We start from the raw sequence: 18,691 nt of genomic DNA on the forward strand, positions 1-18,691 counted from the left end.
GGCAATCAGTGATCGAGACGTCAGCTATGAGTATCCTCCAAACAGTCCCCTTGGCCTGGACCATGATGGACTTGGCTGTGCTGAAGGCTGGGGGATATGGAGAGAGAGAGAGACGCCATCTCTACTGAAATGTGGCTGTAGACAGCGACATGTGGGCTGCTGCAGTGTCCTGGGAGTGGCTCACCTTCTGTTGCTCAGCCCCATAACCCTGTTTGGTTTATAGATAGCATATTTATTTCTAGTTTTCCTTGGCTGAATGTATTTTCCCATTCCCTCCACTACTGCTTAATGCAGGGAAAGGTCAGAGTCATAGAGGGACTCTGTGTCCCAAGGAGTCACTTCTATGTCATCTCCATTTCTGAGAGCACCAGCAATGACCCAGGGCTCTGTACTATTTTGCCTGGCACTTCATTGCATACTGTCATTATGATGGCCATTATTATTCTCTCAGGAAGAAATGGAGACTAATAATAACATCACTGAAAAACACATGCAAATTAGTCAACAAGCAGGTCCTGTAATGCATATTAATAATTCAAAGTAAATGGCAAATCTATCCCCCAAGCCCCAAAAGAAAAGAACCTTCAGTGCATCCTAAACCTAGCCTTCCTGTCAGAGATCTGAAAGCTATATGCTCTGTTCCCAGCTTGGGCACTTAGGATATCTGGGTGACTTAGAAAGCTGAGCCCTGCCAAGGAGTCCCCCACCCCTTTAATCAATTCCTTCTTGATGCTCACTACTCTTACTTTCTAATTACCCCCTGTTGTGAGTTGACTTGTATCCCCAAAGAAATATTTTGAAGTCTTAACCTCCAGTACCTGTGAATGTGACCTTATTTGGAAATAAGGTCTTTGCAAATGTAATCAAGTTAAGATAAAATCATATTAGATTAAGGTGGGTCTTAAATCCAATGACTGGTGTCCTTAAAAGGAGAGAGAGATTTGGCACAGAGAAATAGGAAACACAGAGGGGAAAGGCCATGCATGTAAAGATGGAGACAGCGTCAGAATTGATGCTACCACAGCCAGGGATTCTTTACAAACACCAGAAACTAGGAAAGAGGCCTGGGACGAGCTCTTCCCTAGAACCTCAGGGGGACCATGGCCCAACTGACACGTTGATTGTGGACTCCTAGCCTCCAGAACTGGGAGATAATACGTTTCTGTTGTTTTAAGCCACTGAGTCTGTGACACTTTGTGGGGGCAGCCCTAAGAAACTTGGACACCCTTCCCTTTCCATCTCTTTATGGGAGGAAGGTTCCAGCAGTGTGGCTCCCATGACTCTTGACTTTAGCCACTGCATGTTCACTGCATGAGATTAAAGCAGGACACATGCCTGGAAGGTGAGCTGACCCATTAGTCCTTAGCCCTAAAGCAAAGAGAAAGAGAGTGAAACACTCAGTGGGAGTGGGGAATAGCTATAATGAGGGAGAGAAGGGATAGTATTGAACAAGGATAAGTGCCCATAAAGATCCAATGGTCTATAGGTGAAAATAACTGGGTCAGAAAACAACTTGTGTAGCCCCAGATGTCTATATACCTAAGTGCTGAAAGCATGAAACACAAAGCAGAAAATATGATTTCATAATACATTGGATGGGTCAGGACCTATGAATAGATTGTATTTTAAAAGGAGAAGAACCTGAAAGGTCGAAAGGTGGAAGACTGTTGAATGTCAAGGCAATAAGGAAATGCATGAAAATGAATAAATCTAAGGGTAGGGAGACAACAGACAAGGAGAAAAGGTCAGACATGATGCAAGCCACATGGACAAAATGATTGATATGTTTTTTTAACACATATGATGAAAATGGAGCACAGGGAAGTTTCTATAATGGGCAGACATCTCTTGGAAACTACGTAGCTAAAAGCAAAGCATCTGATATATACCGAATTTGCCTCAGTGGCAATTTAATCTCCCAGATTGCTGCCAAAGTGACCAGCGGCAAAATGAAAGTCATCGGAAAGGAACCTTGGAAGAAAGGGGTTATTATGTCATCTCATTCCTTACTTAACAAATGTTTTGAGTGCCATTACATGTAGGGCACTGTATAATTATTTAACATTAAGATGAATTGGTTCCTGCCCCCAGAAGCCCACAATTAGGATTGAGTGAGTTAGGCATCAACATCACACACAAAAAATACAGCATTATTAATGCAACAATGGATATAGTACCATCTGGTATGAAGAAGCAGAGAGGTTTAAATCAGGGGTTTAGGCATAATATCCAAGAAAGTGAAGAATGGGCACAGTGACATTTTCCAATAAATGTGCAAGGGAAGACAGTTTACAAAGTTTAGAAAGCTCTCTTTGTCAGAGGAAGCGGTTTAGGAAATCCTAAGAAAGAAAGAACTCAGTAGTGTTGCCTAGGGAACTCTTTAGTAACAGATCAGAATTTTAAAGAGACTGTACACAAGGAATTCCCTTAGAGATAATTTATGCCACAGACCAGTGAGGACAGTACAGAAAGCCTAACACCTAAACAAGCTCCTCCAAAATGCTAAGCCAGAGGCTGTTGGTTGGCTTGTTTGAATCCAACCTATGCTCAGAAAGAGTGGCTGGGCCTGCTGGTCTCATGTCCTTGGGCCAAAACAGGAGTGCACAGAACTCCTTAAATACAACTCAGTTCAATCTTCATGGTCGAGGAAGTGTAAAGGTTGGAAGGGTAAAAAGAGGGAACCGAGGCCTAGAATAGAGATTGTAGGAGAGCCCCTGAGCACTCCAAATGCTTGCAAGACTCTCAAACTCCTGAATCCTATGAGAGTCAACAGGGAGACTAGAAGAGGGACAAAGAGGCCAAAGCAGGCAATACCATTCTGATCCCTCCCAAAAACGGAAGGAGGTGGATTAGACAATAGTACCAATTACAGACGCCTAATCCGTGCTGGGCATGTGTTCTCTTTGACAGATGGAGTGACTGCCCAAGCTGCACAGCAGTAGCCAAACTGGGATTCAAATGTAGGCCTGTGCTGTCTCCAAAAAACTCTGATACAATATGAAAGGTACCATTTTTAGAGCTGGCTTTGCTCCTAATTAGAAGTCTCTGACTTGGGCAAATCATTTTTCTCTCCGAGGCTCAGTTTCCTTATCTGTAAGATAAAAAAACAAAACAAAACAAAAAAAAAACCCAGAAAACCTCCAGGGCCCCCCTCTGCTCTAACATCCTTTCTATGCTTTTCCTTAGAATCTGAACCAGGCTGATTCAGCTGCAGCCCGGCTTGCCGACCCAGGACCCTCATCCTCACATCCTGTGACTCCCTTCCTGGAGTCTGGCCTATGACTACTCACCAGCACCGTGTGCTTATAGGCCCTGTGAATCACTATGCTGTAGCCAAACATGGTCACGTCCACCTGTTTGACCCACAAGGCAAGTGACGGGTCCCGGTCCTCGTTCTTGGCTGTGACGATGAACTTGGGGAAACTGTCTGAGCTTGGCCTGTTTCCTGTGGTGCACAGGATGAGCGGGCAGCTGGTCTGGAAGTCAAAGGGGTAGCCATCAAAGGTCAGGTAGTGGCCATAGCCCGAGACAATGCAGGAGGCGTCGGTACGGGCCTGGCAGTAATACAGGCCGCCCTCCTCCATGCAATACTCGTCATCCTTGCAGGGGATACTCTCACAATGCACGCTGTTGTCTGTGCCGTTGCAATAACAGAAGATCTGGCAGTCCAGGTCCACCCAGAAGGTCTCATTGGTGGCAAGTTGGTGCCCCTCAAAGTTGCAGCCACACTCGCTCCGGGTGACACACTGGCTGCCTTGCAGGGCATAGCCCTCATCGCACTGACAACCCTCAGAGCAGCTGTCCACACAGATAGGGCCCAGGGCCAGGGTCTCACAGGTCTCCGTACACGTCATGCATTCCTCAAAATGGCTGTTCTCCGGGCACTCCAGAGCTGAGGGTGGTCAAGGAGAAGACAGGCTTGAGAAAGGAATAGAGGTCAGAGACAAAGTGTGGGTGCACTCATTAGCATGCACGTGTGTATGCATGCATGTGTATGAATGTGTGTGCTAAGTGTGTACTCATTTGTACAGCACAATGAGCTTGAGGAATGCTATATCATCCTCACTGGGGGTGATCAAAGGCTCAGTGGACCCCCTCACCCATGCTCCTCTAGTGCACTTAGCTGTCTTTCCATGTAGAAGATTCCAAGACTTGTGATGAGCCTGTACTGAGCTCCCACTACATGCCAGGCACTGTTCTAAACACTGTAGTGTGACTTTTCCCAACAACCTGGCACGTAAGGAAAGTCTTATCATCCCTATCTTATAGATGAGGAAACTGAAGTTCAGTGACTTAACTTAATCCAACTAATAAATACTGGAGAGAGGTTTCAATCCAGCTCTCCCAAGTCAAAGACCCTGGAGAGAGTGTCCTGGAAAGAATAAGTGCTGTGGATACCATCTCTGAGCTTCAGTTTCTTCTTTTGTAAAATGAGGACAATAGTTACCTAGCTCAGTTGTTCTGAGGATTAATAAGCTAATATATTAACAAGTTCACAGTACAGTCTCAATAAATAGTATGCCCTTTCTTTTCTTCACACTTTCTTCTATTATGGATAGGATTTATTTAGGTGTTTTTACCTACTAATTAGTCTTTCCCTTTGTCTTTCATTTCTCTGACTTGCTGCCTTCTGGCCCCTCCCTCTTCCCCCCCACCCTCTGCACATGGTCATTTCTATCTTACTTGCTCACACGCTTTCCTCCACCTGGATGGCCCTCACAAAGCCACATCCTGCCCATCCTCCCATCCTTCAAGTTTCATTTCAAATTGCACATCCGCCCAGAAGATTTCCTCAGATCAAGTCTGAATCACAAAGCACAGCACATAAAAAGATGGCAGCATAAGCTGCTCACCATGGAGTTCTGGGGAACCTTCCCATTCTCTTTATTATTTTAGTTTGTCAACATTTCATATGCACAGGGATGAATTCGGGAGCACAGAAGAAATCTACCTACAAGTCTGTGTAGGTCTGTGAAGGTATGTGAAGGTCCCCACCGTCTCCTAGGAGAATAAGATCTTGCCTTTAAAACTTTGTTTAGCTCTTATGCATACTACCTCCTCAATAGTATTTCAGAATCCAAGAACACAAAAGATGATACATAATTAAATTGCATGGCAATAATGGCTCTGCCCACAAATACCAACTCCACAGTCCTGCACGATGTACTGAAAGCAATCATTTTTTTCTCTGGACTAAACGACTATCTCCACTCCCATCGACTACACCACCATACAGCTTTGGCGTAGAAAGCTAGCTCAGCACTGATTAAATATGTTTGTATAGAGGGATTTTCCACATTTTTCTCTAAATTATGAATGTTATAACCCTGACTGCAGGTTTATGTTGATAGTAAATAACATGACTTATTTAAATGGCTCTGACTTTATTACTTGTGCTGTCTGGATTTGTCTGAAAGTCTGGGACATACAGACGTGAAGTAATAAACTTCGCCTGGCCCCTGAAATACCTCTGTGAAATTATTCAATTGGGCAGCCTGGCTCTGCCAACAAGAGGGCCAGTTAAATATATCTGAACACAGAAGCAATGGTTGTCTCTCTAAGTCCAAAGAAGACTATGTACCTGCTTTGCCACTGTTGCCCAGTCTAATGCCCACTCTGCAGGATCCTGACCAGAATTGCGCCTTAGTACAAGGAGACTTGATTGACCAAGTGTGCACTCTCCAGTACTGCCCACCAGACCCACATACACAAGGTCTAGATGACACATTTTGGAGGATGTCTCAAATTTGAGTCCTGGCGCCCTGCCCAAAGAAGCCATGTTCTGTGTGGCTGCTTCTGTCCACTGTTGCTCTCTAAAAAAGGCACATACAAGAAATTCCTCCAGCTCCATGGGCCCAGATGAGGGATGGTAAGAAGCTATTCCCAGCAGCCATCACACCCAGGACAAGAGGGACTCATCACCATCCCACTGCACTTACTTCACACAAACAATGCCACCAACCTATGCTCCCTGCAGTACAAAAAACCAACCCAGGAACACTTCCACTGGGCAGGAGTTCATAGTCTAACAGAATGGCAGGGACATGGCCTGGCAACAAACTGGATTTGGTAGGGGGCAGACTCAGTACTCCCATGCCATGAATTAACTACATCTGGAAAGCTGAGAGCAGGAACAGGAACAGAGATTACATTCAATAAACTGGAGATAGGACAAAGGAATATGAGGGAAGTGGATTACAAAAAAGAAAGCTTTGGGGAAGGACTGTAAGGTCCCACTAGATGTGGTGGTCAGTAGAAAACTTGGAGCCTCTCTTCCTTTTGGGAACTTTATGAAAAGAGCATGCTCCCAGAATTTCTGCTTTAGGATTCTCAGTATGTGCTATGAATCCCTCCCAAGAGCAGTTAAAGTTCACCAGGGATAAAACCAACCTTTGCTGATGACAGCCACCAGATTCTTCACATGACACTCAAACTTCCAAAACTCAGAAACCAGAAATTTAGCGATGTGTGTGTGTGTTGGGGGGATGTTAGTTCTTAGCTCTAAGATGTTTCCGTTGAAAGGGCTTACAGGTAAAGCAAGAATACTCCAATAGTAATGGGTAAGCCTAACCCAGATCGTGGTTTCTAAAAACATTCCCCACCAAAAGGAAACAGCGTTTCTTGGAGTAGTGGCTGATTCTAGTCTGTGACAGGGGAAAGTTAAGAGATGAGTGTGGAGCATTTTGTTATGCCAGAAAGTAAGAAAACGACAGAGTCATGCCAAAAGGACACAGGAAGCAACCTGAAGGGGCCAAATCTGGAACAATTTTGACACCAAAATAATTAACAAATGCAATGTGAAATATAAATCATTGAAAAATTAGTAATCCATATTGATAAGCTAGACAGATGATTTAAATAGATAAATGGATGGATGAATGGATGGATGGATGGAAAGATAGATGAAAGGCAGACAGGCAGAAGAGAACACAGGGCTCTTGTCTGCAGCAGAATGACATCTGCTGACTAATAAAAGTGGACAGAGTGCTGTAGCTGGAAACCACCACTTTGTAGTCATTTGACAAGACCTGACCAAGGTATCAACCTGCTCATCACCCATGAGAGAAGGCTGAACAGCGTGTGGTGTGATGTGATACTGTGAGAAAAACACGCATCCCCTATGCAAGAGTCCGTGTGGGAAATACACAGCAGAATCTGATCCTGAGGAAACATCAAACCCAAATGGTGGGCCATTCTAGTTTTAAAAAGGGCAGGCTGTATTCTTTAAAAAAAAAAAAAAAGTCACAAAAGACAGATAAAGCTAAGGAATTGTTCCAGATTAAAGAGACTAAAGAGACATGACAACTAAAGGCAATATGTGACCCTAGACTAGATCTGTATTGAGGGGGGTAAAAAGCCATAATGGACATTACTGAGTCAACTTGACAAAACTGAAATATGGATATTAAGCTATTGGATCAATGTTAAATTTCCTAACTGTAGTTCTGTGAGTGTCTTTATTCTAAGGAAATATACAATGAAGTATTTAGGCGCAAAGGGGCATGATGTATACAACTTACTTTCAAACGGAGTGAGAGAGAATGAAAGCAAATGGGGCAAAACTCTAACAGAGGTTATTCTGGGTAAAAGGTATGCAGATATTCCTGCAACTTTTCTGTAACTTTGAAATTACTTCAAAATAAAAAGTTTTTAAAATAAATAAACTTAGATAGGAATAAATATAATGGAAGAGAGATAAACAGATGTAGAGGATGGAATCTGAAAGTTGGCATTGGTACTGGTTTAGGGCCTGTCTTTTTGGTGGGAAAGGGATGGGTGCTCAAGTCCAGTGGGGCAGTCCTTGCTCCAGGCGTGGGTCCTATCGTCCCAGACTCTCCCTCTATCCTTCATATTTCTCCTCCCAGTGGCTGCCCGCATAACCAACCATGTCCAATGTCAGGTCTTCCCAGCAAGTACTCTACTTACTACTAGTATGGCCACTGCCCTACTGAAAGGGGTTGGATACTCTGGGGACAAAATGAAAAACCAGCAATACGGGACTCTCTTCATAGCCACTGTCAAGTTTGCCCCAAAGAGCACTGCTAAGCTCTACTCCGTGAAGTCACCCTGACTGATCACCTTCTATTGAAATGAATGGGGCCCTTCTTTGCCAAGAGAGGGCACCAAAGGAGTCAACACAAAGATTCCTAGTCCTTTGACACGTGTATTAGATAAAACCGGCAGTCAAAAGGATGGCTAATTGTTCTATAGTGAAGAGACATTGTGTAATTAGAAACAAAATAAAGGTGAGAAACAGTTTGGTTTAGGGTGATGGGCCTTCCAGAAGACACATGTGACCAGGAAACGTGTACGCAGGAATTACATTGTCCTTGAGCTCAATTCCAGCAGGAAGCGAAGTCCTGAGGAAGAAGATCCAGTGTCTCATCTAGTCCATCCCCACCCAGTTGCCCCCTCCCCGAATCATGTCGCCCCACTTACGGCAGAAGTCGTAAGTTCGCCAGGGGCCCACCTCCACGTCGGCATTCTTGCAAGCACTTGCATACCGAGCCACGGAATCACAAAGTTCCGACTCGTTGCCTCCACTTTGGCACAGGCGAAAAAGGCAGGTGCGGTAGTAGGCAGTGACATTGACCACCCCATGGCACTCTAGAAAGGAGCTGTTGGAGGGGTCATTGATGATGCCACACCTGGAGCGGCTCCGATAAAATTTGAGCAGCTCTGAGTCATTGTTGCAGGCCTTCAGCAGGTCCCCACACTCCCCGTTGCAGATCTCCTCGAAAGTCGTCCAGCTTTCCAGGAACACTGCCAGGTTGTCCGTGCACTTGCCATTGGGGAGACAGAACTCATCACTGGCATTAGCATTAAAGAAGCCACACAAGCCCCCAGTGCAATTGAAATAAGCAGTGGAGAGCCGGATATAGAGCAGACCTGTGTCAGAGTATTGGACGCTCACAATGCCCCTGGACTCTACTGTTGTACTGTTTTTATTTCGATAAATTTCCAGCTTCCCCGAAGAATGGAAAAAAGGTAATTCCACTTCCTGACCGTTCAACTGAAAAATCAAATCAGTATCATCAATTCCAGCTACATGCAAAGTACCCACAATTTCCCCGGCTATGGAATAAAGATAAGGTTTGGCCCCAGAACTAGCCCTTTGAGAAATGTCAAGAACCTGGCAGTCTGTAGAAACCACACAGACAGACATCAACAGTTTTTCATGAGCATTTTTGTTCCTTTAGTTCTACACTCCTTTGATTCAGCCCATAAGCTGTTTATTTCTGTATGTACGAGATTCTAAGTAAGATAGCTTGAAACAAAACTGAAATGTGAGCAAAAGGTCTTATATGTGCGGCTTCCTCCTGCTTCCTGACACCTTTTCATAGACACCTTTTCCTTCTCCTTCTTCCCCACCTTTCTGGCTCCTTCCTTTCCCTTCAAATCTTAGTTTTCCTCTTTCCCAGCCTCTTGGGGGCAGAGTATATATCTCGTTATCTAGCTGTCCATCCAGCTATCTACCTCTTACTATTTCAATAAATTAATCTCTGCCAGTGTTTCAAAATGAATAGAACACAGCCCTGCCAGTTTGTGGATGTGTGTTTTATTATGTCCTTGTACAGTACGGCATTGACTTTTGTTTCCTAAAGTAGACTTCAGGGGATACTATGAAATGCAGGAGAAGGAGGATTCCCTCCTGCTCCCAGCTTTGCTACCACTTAGCTTGAAGCCCGCATCTCTAATGTAGCCCTTTGGGATCTTCATGTGAAAACAAAGAGTTGCACCAGATTCCTTCTAGAACTAACGATACATGGGTCTGGGTGTGTAGTCCTGGCTGTTTTAGACCAGCTCAGCAAGGCAGGAGGCACCACGGCAGTCACTGTGCATTAATCCACATGGAGTCCCAACTACAGGTAGCAGAGCCAGTAGAGTACAGGGGAAAGAGCACAGACTCTGGAGCTAGGCTGCCGGGGCTTGACTTTTACTTTGTAGTTGTGTGTCCATGAGTAGGTTACTAAACCTCTCTGTGCCTCAGTTTTCTCATCTGTAAAATGAGGATAATAATATACACATCGTAGGATTAAATGTGATGTTGCTTAGAATAGTGCTTGGCACATAGTAAATGTCCTATGAGTAACTGCTCTAATGGAGAAGTAGTCCCGGTATAACTATGTAATTTGAGAAATTCCAGTTTCACTCTATTTCTCCACTCTTGTTTGGTGCTGAGAGCTAGAAAATGTTCCCATTTTGGAGTCATTGCCTTCCTAGGATCCACTCATGGTCAGAGGCAGAGAGGCAAACCTGAAGAATATGTCTCCTTTACTTGCGTGACTCATCGGAAAGCCCTCTAGGGCAGCAGGAGTCTTACCTTGACTTCGGAAGCCCCGACTCCTCCTATCTTGACCTCCTGGTTGGCCACCAGGATTCGAAGCCCTCGTAGCCAGCCAGGCCCTGCGTCGGGCTTCTTCTTGTTGATGTCGATTTCCAAGTACTCTGGCCTCTCAGGGCAGGTCTTGAGCAGTGTGTAGGAGAATTCGGAGGGGAAGGCATAGGCCGCCCCGTCAAAGGTGTGCAGCACCTGATTCTGGCTGAGCAGGCACACGGTCTCCCGCTTGGGGAAGCAGCCCCGGTAGCCGTCCTCCACAGCACACACCTCCCCGCCGCGGCACGTCTTGTTGAAGCAGTACACGTCGCCCCCCTCCTCGCACAGGCACTGCACCGTGCAGTTGGCTGTGGCCCAGAAGAATTCCCCCATGGCATAGTAGTGGCCGTTGAAGTCACAGCCACACTTGTGCAGAGGGACACACTGGCTGGTGCTGAGGACAAAGCCTTCGTTACACTCACAGCCCTCCGTGCATGGCATGGCGCAGTTCTGAGAGGCCGTCAGGTCCGAGCACGTGTCGGGGCAGCTGCTGGTGCACACGGAATAGTGGCTGAAGCTCGGGCACTGCACCATGGACACTGACATGGGGGAGAGAAGAGAGCGTGACAACAAGGTCAGTGACCCAGGAGCTAACGGCCCGAAGCCACCGTGCACAGGGGCCTGCAGGAACAGTGCTCCTTCCATTTAGTTCCTGGACTGACAGCCCAGCAGCCACTCATTTGGGGAAGACAGACTTGAAGTTGCGTCTGTACAAACGAGCTCAATTGCTTTCCTGATAACTACTGCACAACGTCATCGACCCATGAATTTTGACTCTCATTTGACTATCTTGAGTGAAATTAACTTTCAGATTTCTATCCTAACTAGACACATTATTCAATATAGGGTTATTGTTTGCTGATCTACAACCATCAAGATGTTTTAAGATCTTCAATTGACGGACATATAAGTTGTTCTGATTTTAAAGGGCATGGCACATTCTTAGAAGGAAATAAATCCAACTTGCAGGAAAAAAGAAAAATGGAACTGTTAGAGGAGTAATTTGAAAAAATGAAATTTCTAACAGGGAGATACTTAAAATACCTGGGTGACAAATAACACTGTGAAAATGAATTCTCTGGGATAGTAAAAATAAAAAAGACAATAATTTGTGTGCCTGCTCCTTCAGGAGACTGGGTTGGAACTAGAACTAGGTACCTTCTAAAGGCTCTTCTTGCCTTGGAAAGCTTTGATGCTTATTTGAAGAACATCTGCATCTCTAAATGTTTGGGTCTGGTTGAATCCAACAGGCAGAGGCTCACGAGCCTGGTAAACTAGCTCTCTGAATTAAATATGATTCATCCCACTGATATGAGAAAGAGAGAGAGAGAAGAAGAGAGAGAAAGGCTGAGGAATCTAGAAGTTAGGAAAGCAGTACTTCTAGAAAAAAATAACCGTTGTAGGCAAAAATTTAGTGAGGTAATTTGGATGCTCTTGGATTAGACAAGAATCAAAGAGAAGCCATATTCAATCTCAAATTCAATAGGGATTTGGATGCTCCAGACATAATCGAGGCTGGTCAGTCACAAGGAGAAAAAAATACATTGTCTTTTAGTAGTTTGACCAATACTCAAAGAATTGAATCTGATACATGATAATTTATGTGAACCCAACCTATACTGAGAGGATAAAAATCTCCTGGCCTTGTAACTCAAAGGCATTTTTACATCTTCTCACCTCCATGGCACTCTCAAATCCATGGATTATAATTTTCTGTTTATTCCTATGGAGAAAGCCAAGGACCAGGAAAGAAACACAATTCCACTAAGCTGTTCTTTGTTGGCTTGTTCTAAAAATTTACATAAGTAGGAAAAGGAGGAGAGATTTAAGTGGGATAGAAGGAAAAAAAATAATGAGATAACAAAGTGGTACAAAATGCTTAATCCAAAAGTATAATTCCAAAGAAACTGGATTTCCCCACACTGTCTGGGCTTTTCCTAACCACTCAACATTTCAGAAAAAGGGCCGCCTTCCTAGTATGCTATATATCCTATCTGTAGTCCCTTCTTCCACCAGCAGCAGCAGGTCAGCCAAAATGCTACAGAGCAGGAGACACAATACCTAAAGGGGCTGAAAGTGGAGAAGAGCAAGCTAAGGAACAAGTGCTGTCAGTTCCATTGGGAGGTGAATTCCTTTCCCAAAGGCTAGTTTTGATTACCCAGGCCAGTGTCTGCATTTACTCAGCAGCCACAAAGATAGTCACCTACACCTCTGAAAATCCCACCTCCTTGTACAACTCTGGGATTGCCATACCCTACTACAGGGCCTTCCTCTGGCCAAGTATTTCCTGCCACATATTTTATGTTTCCAGACCATTTATGCTCATCAATGGTTTCTTGTTTCCTGGCTATGATATTGGGTGTGGGGGGGGGGAAGTAATGATCCTTTCACAGTTCATTCTTCATAATTTGTGATATTTCAACCTCACCTCCACTGCCAATTTGTCTTAACAAGGAGATTTCAGAGGAGCCCAGAAACCCTCGCCCTGCCCCCTTGCACAGAGTGGCCTTCCATTTGGATGGGATGCCAGCTTACCACACCCAGTCTGCAGTCGCCAGTCTCCAATCGGAATGCCTAGGGCTTGGCATACAAGAGCGTAGGCCTGGATGGCTTGACAGAGAAGTGTTCCGTTGTCCCTCACGCTGCACAGGTCATACACACAGCTGTGCACAAAGGCTGTGGGTTCCACAACAGTGCCACACTCCCATAGGGGGCCGTCCGTCTTATTAAGGAAGCCACAGTAGTCAGAGCCAAAGTAGAGGGCCTCAGTGGCAGCATCGCATTGGGTGCAGTTGTCCACGCAGCCTGAGTCACACTTCCACTCGGCATGGTAGACCCGCCAGCTCTCTCCTAGATCCAGGACAGACATGGCTGGCCTGCCGTCCGGCCGGAGGAAATCATCCAGCGGGTTTTTATTGTAGTTCCCACAGAGTCCACACGTGGAGTTTATATAGGAGCCCGGGATGGAGATGGAGGCGTAGTGCTGGCCATCAAATGTCACTAAGAGCCCAAAGTCCGTTTCCACGGCAGTAGACATGCCACTCTGGTAGATTTTCACTGTCCCCAAGTCTAAGGTGACGGGCAAAGAAGTCACTAGGTCATTAACCTGCCAACAACAGTAATAGTAAAAGGCAGGTGAACAGGTGCCAGGGCAATGCATCCAGCTGAGGTCAGGAAAAAGGAGGCAAAGCAGCTCATGCTCCAGAGAGAACGCACGCCCCCCCCCCCCCAATTGCCTGGGCTCTAGTAGGCTAGCTTCCTATTAAGGCAGAGGACGGGGGCGGGGGGGGGGTGGGAACCCTCAAGAGCAGACTGGCATGGGCCAGCTGAGCACTGCGCATCTAAGCTGTGGCACATGGGCATTGCTAGTACCCTTCCAGACTCCTCTGGGGGCCAGGTGGTTGTCAACTCTGCCTGCTGGCTCTAGTGCTAGCTTCAAGTCTCTTCTCAAAAGACTAGTTACCTCACTTTTCCTCTAAATTCATTCTTTAAATCCCAGCTCAAGTCAAGTATTTTCCATTCCTGGCTCAATGGCTTTAGCAGGCCCTGACCCCCGCTCCCAGCTGAAGTGTGTACTATAAACCGTTCCCCACAATTTAGCATTGAGGCTGTCCTGGCCTTGTTCTCTGAATATTTCACCCTGTCACTTCCTGATACCAGGACTATGTCATGTAATCATTCAACAGCAACAAATTTGAACACCTACTGCGTACCAAGCACTATGTTAGGTGAAGAGAAATAAGGAATAAAAAAGAATAATTGCTCCTGGCCCTCATGAGCTCTCAGTCTACTAAGGAAGGGGGTACAGCTGATATTTATAATACACTGTTTTAAATATGTGTTAATAGGTGATGATGCAATGGGAGAACAATGAATGAACACTTAATCCAGCTGGTGGAAGTCACTTAAAGCTTTTTAGAGACAATTAAATCTGACCCGGGCCTTTAAAAATAAACAAAAGTGGCCAAAGGAAGGGTGGGGGACAGGGAATTCCATGACAAAAGAATAAAGGCAGGGTGGAACAGTCATCAGGGTGTTAATAGACTACAGAGTTGGCTGGAGACATGGGTGAGGCCCATTCATTCAACAAATACCGATTTAGCCTTTTCCGTGTATCAAGCACTGTTCTAAGAGCTGGGGATTGGCAACAAGCAGAAACGCCTGCATCGTGGAACTTATATTTCAGAGGAAGAGACCAACAATAAATAGAATAAATAGGTAAAATACATAAGTATGTCAGAAAATTTTCTGCAAAAATATAAAGCAACGAGTGTGGATCAAAAATACTAGGGATGAGAGTTTCTAATTTTAAATAGGATGGTCAGGGAAGAAGACCTCACTGGGAAGGGGACATTTGAGATAAGGAAGCCAGGCCCTAAAGTGGAGTGTGCCGGGGCACTCCTGGGACCCCAAGGGGCCAGTGTGGCTGGAGCACAGAGAGCAAGGAAAGGGCCATGGTAAATGATGATAGACAGATAAGAGCAGACAGAACAGGTAGGGCCTTTCAGCCATTGACTGAGAAACACAGACAGCTAAGAGGGTGTCTAGAGCAAAAGATCAACTTGATCTGACTTCCGTTTTTAGAGAATTGCTCTGGTGACTATTTTGGGAACAGGGCACGGAGGGCCTTTGAAGCCGTGTTTTAAAATGAAACGAAACAAAACAAAACAAAACCACATAAAAACAAAAATAAAATAAAAAATAATAAAAATCTTGGATTTCTCTTCTGTGGGGAGAGCTCCAAAAGGTTATAAACAAGGAAATGACATGGTCAGACCTGCATTTTAGAAAGTCCATTTTGGTCAGCATGAAGGACTCATTAAAAGATGTCCAAATTAGAAGCAGGGAAACCAGGCTGACAACTGTTGCTAGAATCCAGGAATGATGGAGGATGAGGACCTGAACTACATATGGGCACAGAGAGGGAGGGAGGAGCCCATGGAGCACATTCAGCAGGACCTGGGGGTATTTTGCAATGGGGAGTGAGAAATGAAGGGAGAATCAAGAGTGAGTCCCAAAAGTCTGGCTCACTTGAGTAGGTGGCTTGATAAGCCTCCAACAGAGAGTTAATTTTCTCTTTTTCACACTTAGCATGAACCTATAGAACCTATAGACATCATATTTGTGGGCTGGGATGGACTGGTTAGTCTTAGGTTGAACTGACTGTAAATGCATATAGTCTTTCCAGGCTGCCCTGGACCCATACTGATTTCTAGCACACAAGAAGGACAAGGGGTCTTTAGTGCCACCATTGTTGCACTTTCTGTGTTGTCTAGGAAGTGAGACAACAGTCTATCCAAGCATTGCTCCCAAGATTTACTATGGCAGATACCATCTGTCTCTGGAGATTAGTAAGACTTAAGGGGGGCTGGGGACAAGAAAAATATGCCTGAGAAATAGGTCGTCCTACAGAGAACTAGAAGTAGAAAGAAAAACTTAGGCATTGATTAATTTATCCTTGTCTCCATGGTAGCAGTTTGGCAACAAAGGTGAGACAAATCATACTATAAGGAAGGTCAATTAGCAAGACCCCTGGATGATTACTAGGTATTGCCCTATGCTGAGATACAGAAAGTGCAATCTTCTCTAAAGTTGGTACAATCGTAAATGCCAAATACAGTTGACCCTTGAACACCACAGGTTTGAACTGTGCAGGTCCCCTTATACGAAGATTTTTTTTTTCAATAGATTCTATAAATGTACTTTCTCTTCCTTATGATTTTCTTAACATTTTCTTTTCTCTAGCTTACTTTATTGTAGTATAGTACATAATACATATATAACATATAAAATATGTGTTTATGTATTCAGTAAGGCTTCTGGTCAACAGTAGGCTATTGGTATTTAAGTTTGGGGGGAATCAAAAGTTATGTGCTGATTTTTTATTGTGTGGGGGTCTGTACCCCTAACCCACACATTTTTCAAGGGTCAACTGTATATCCATTGCTGAATGCTCTCGTCTCCTTTCATGTAAGCTCCTGCTAACATAGGGTAGTCTTTGTTTCTCAGAGCAGAAGCCATGGGGTAGACTATCTCTGGATATTGCAGACCCCCACCCCCTCAGTTCCTCTGCAGTGGATCTGGTCCTACTGAGACTGACTTTATCCTTAGGCTGAAGCAGGCACCGGTACTTCCAGTTTATACTCTTCTTCCTGGCATAAGTGTTCATTGTATCTCCTTTCACTCTCACACGTCTCATTTTAAACCACAAATTATAGAGTCCTTGTGTGTGTAGCTCACAGTGCTCAGAGTAGGAGCTCCCAGAGAACTCTTACCCCAACATCTTATTCATTGCTCCAATCCCAGTCCTCAACTCTATTAACCAATGGTCGATGAATCTCACCTTTATGCTTTCCTTCTTCTCCCTGTATTCTAGTCATTTCCTGCTTTGATGGTGTTTCTCCCAGGATGTGGACAGGGGCATGGTTAGGAGAGAGAAAAAGAATCCTAGAAGCATAGGTCTTAGAATGGAAAGAGATTTCAGTGGGAATGGCAATGTGGGAATGAGCAAATACCAAGTGACTACTGTGTCCCAAGCTTTGTACTAGATAGCATACATGTGACTATTAGATTTCATCCTCACCATAGCCTTAGAAGGTCCTTATAATCTTCCCCTTTTGCAAATGAGGAAATTAAGGGTCAGGGCTTGCATGACTTGGAGGTGACAGGGTTTGCCTTCACTAGCTGGGCTCCAAGCTGTGCTCTCTCTACTACTCCCTGCTTCCTCTGCTAACTCCACTGCTAAGTAGGGGTAGCCAAGTCCACTACAGACTTGAGCCCTGCCTCGTCAATACTAACACCCCATTTTACAGATGGAAAACATAAAGCTCAAAAAGGCTGGCCACTCAGCTGGCAGTGGTGGCACCGGGATTGAGAGGCTCTGCCCACAGAGTCTGAGCTCTTCATCACCATATGCTAATTGACCTTGGTGCTCTTTTCAATGGAGCCTCCTAAACTACTAAGGTTTATCTGGGGGAGAAATAGGAAAACTGATAAGTATTAGCTAGAAGGAGATATTTATTATATATGGGTTTTAGCTGGCTTTCTTTGGTCCCATTAGCATATAGAATCCTATATTGCTTATTTCGTTACTTGAGAGCAATGCAAAGGGGCAAAATCCACATATAGAAGCCAATTCCTAACCCCAGTATGTGAAGAAAGGCAATCTCTAGTTTTCAAAAACAGATCTTAATGACCATTCCTGGCCTGGCTCAACATGTCTGAAGAAGTCAGTTGCCTTGCAGGCATATCGGGCTCCTTCTTGCTTTCCATCCCTCTCCCTGCCTGTCCCCACTTCACCCTGGGTAGGAGCTCTGCCATCCTTTGAGCCACCCCCCTCCGCAGCAGAGCAGGTGGATTCAGAGACACTTTGAAGCCATTTGGCAAAAAGAAAAGGAAGCCATTGTTAGCTTGCAGTTGGAGTCACATAACCTTTTCTTTCTGAAACATTTACATTCGTATCCACATCTCTCTGTTGCTACAGAAAATTGAGGAATCCATGTTCTACACTTGGACGATGGAAAAGAGCCACACAAAATAAGCATAGCTGCAGGGACTAAAAGGAATGCTGGTGCCCCTTTCCTTCTAAAAAAAAAAAGTCTGACTGAGAGCGAAAAAGAATTTTAATCAAAATGGAAAGTAGAAAAAAATCACGAAGCTTTCTTTTTCAACTATAGATATTATACACATCACCGCCACGATACAGGAAGTTAGTGAACATTTTTCTAGGTTGAAAATGTTAGCATCTATCTACAAGAATAAGTACAGTGCTCAACAACACAATATAAACTGAAAGTGGAAAAACTGCAAACCTCTGTACCCAAACTCTTACCTTTGATTTGATACACAAAACTAAGATTCTAGAAAGAGCTGTCCCTATGGAGACTGACCTAATGATAAGCAAATTGGAATGTCAACCACAGTAACAGCTCCCTTTCCTAATTATGACACTGATAAGCTGCAGCAACCTAGGAAGGGTAGAACCAGAAAAAGTGGAATTAGTACCTCGGTTCTGCCTTTTGTTGAACATTCTGCACCAATTAAAACTACCACAAAGAAAGAACTCCTTGTATTGGCATCAGTTCAGCTTTGTAATTTCTGTGATGACCTCCACGCTTGCGGATTAAGAATTGCATGGGGTGGCCGCAATCAATCCCTTGAGGTCTTGGTTATTATTGCTTGAATAAATACACAGCTGCAACAAGGTCTTCATTAACACTATGAAAATCGGAGCCTCCATATATTGAGTAATTGCTGGTGGCTTTCTGCTCTTCTTCTTTTGTCAATGCCCCGGCTTGAAATCCAGGTGGACAG

General features: G+C 44.6%; 1 protein-coding gene across 1 annotated transcript in view; it reads right to left on the reverse strand.

Annotated features, from left to right (window-relative positions):
* LOC308492418 (alpha-tectorin) overlaps nucleotides 1-18,691 on the reverse strand; it is an 82,715-nt gene that overhangs the window by 47,558 nt on the left and 16,466 nt on the right. The window contains exons 7-10 of the mRNA XM_081037396.1: nucleotides 12,914-13,484; nucleotides 10,325-10,917; nucleotides 8,440-9,013; nucleotides 3,291-3,892 (exon numbers count right to left, since the gene is read on the reverse strand). Coding sequence (XP_080893522.1) covers nucleotides 3,291-3,892; nucleotides 8,440-9,013; nucleotides 10,325-10,917; nucleotides 12,914-13,484 — 2,340 coding nt within the window. The remainder of the gene's footprint in view (nucleotides 1-3,290; nucleotides 3,893-8,439; nucleotides 9,014-10,324; nucleotides 10,918-12,913; nucleotides 13,485-18,691) is intronic.

Source organism: Rhinolophus hipposideros (assembly GCF_964194185.1).
Source record: "Rhinolophus hipposideros genome assembly, chromosome: 24".
NCBI classification, from domain to species: Eukaryota; Metazoa; Chordata; class Mammalia; order Chiroptera; family Rhinolophidae; genus Rhinolophus; species Rhinolophus hipposideros.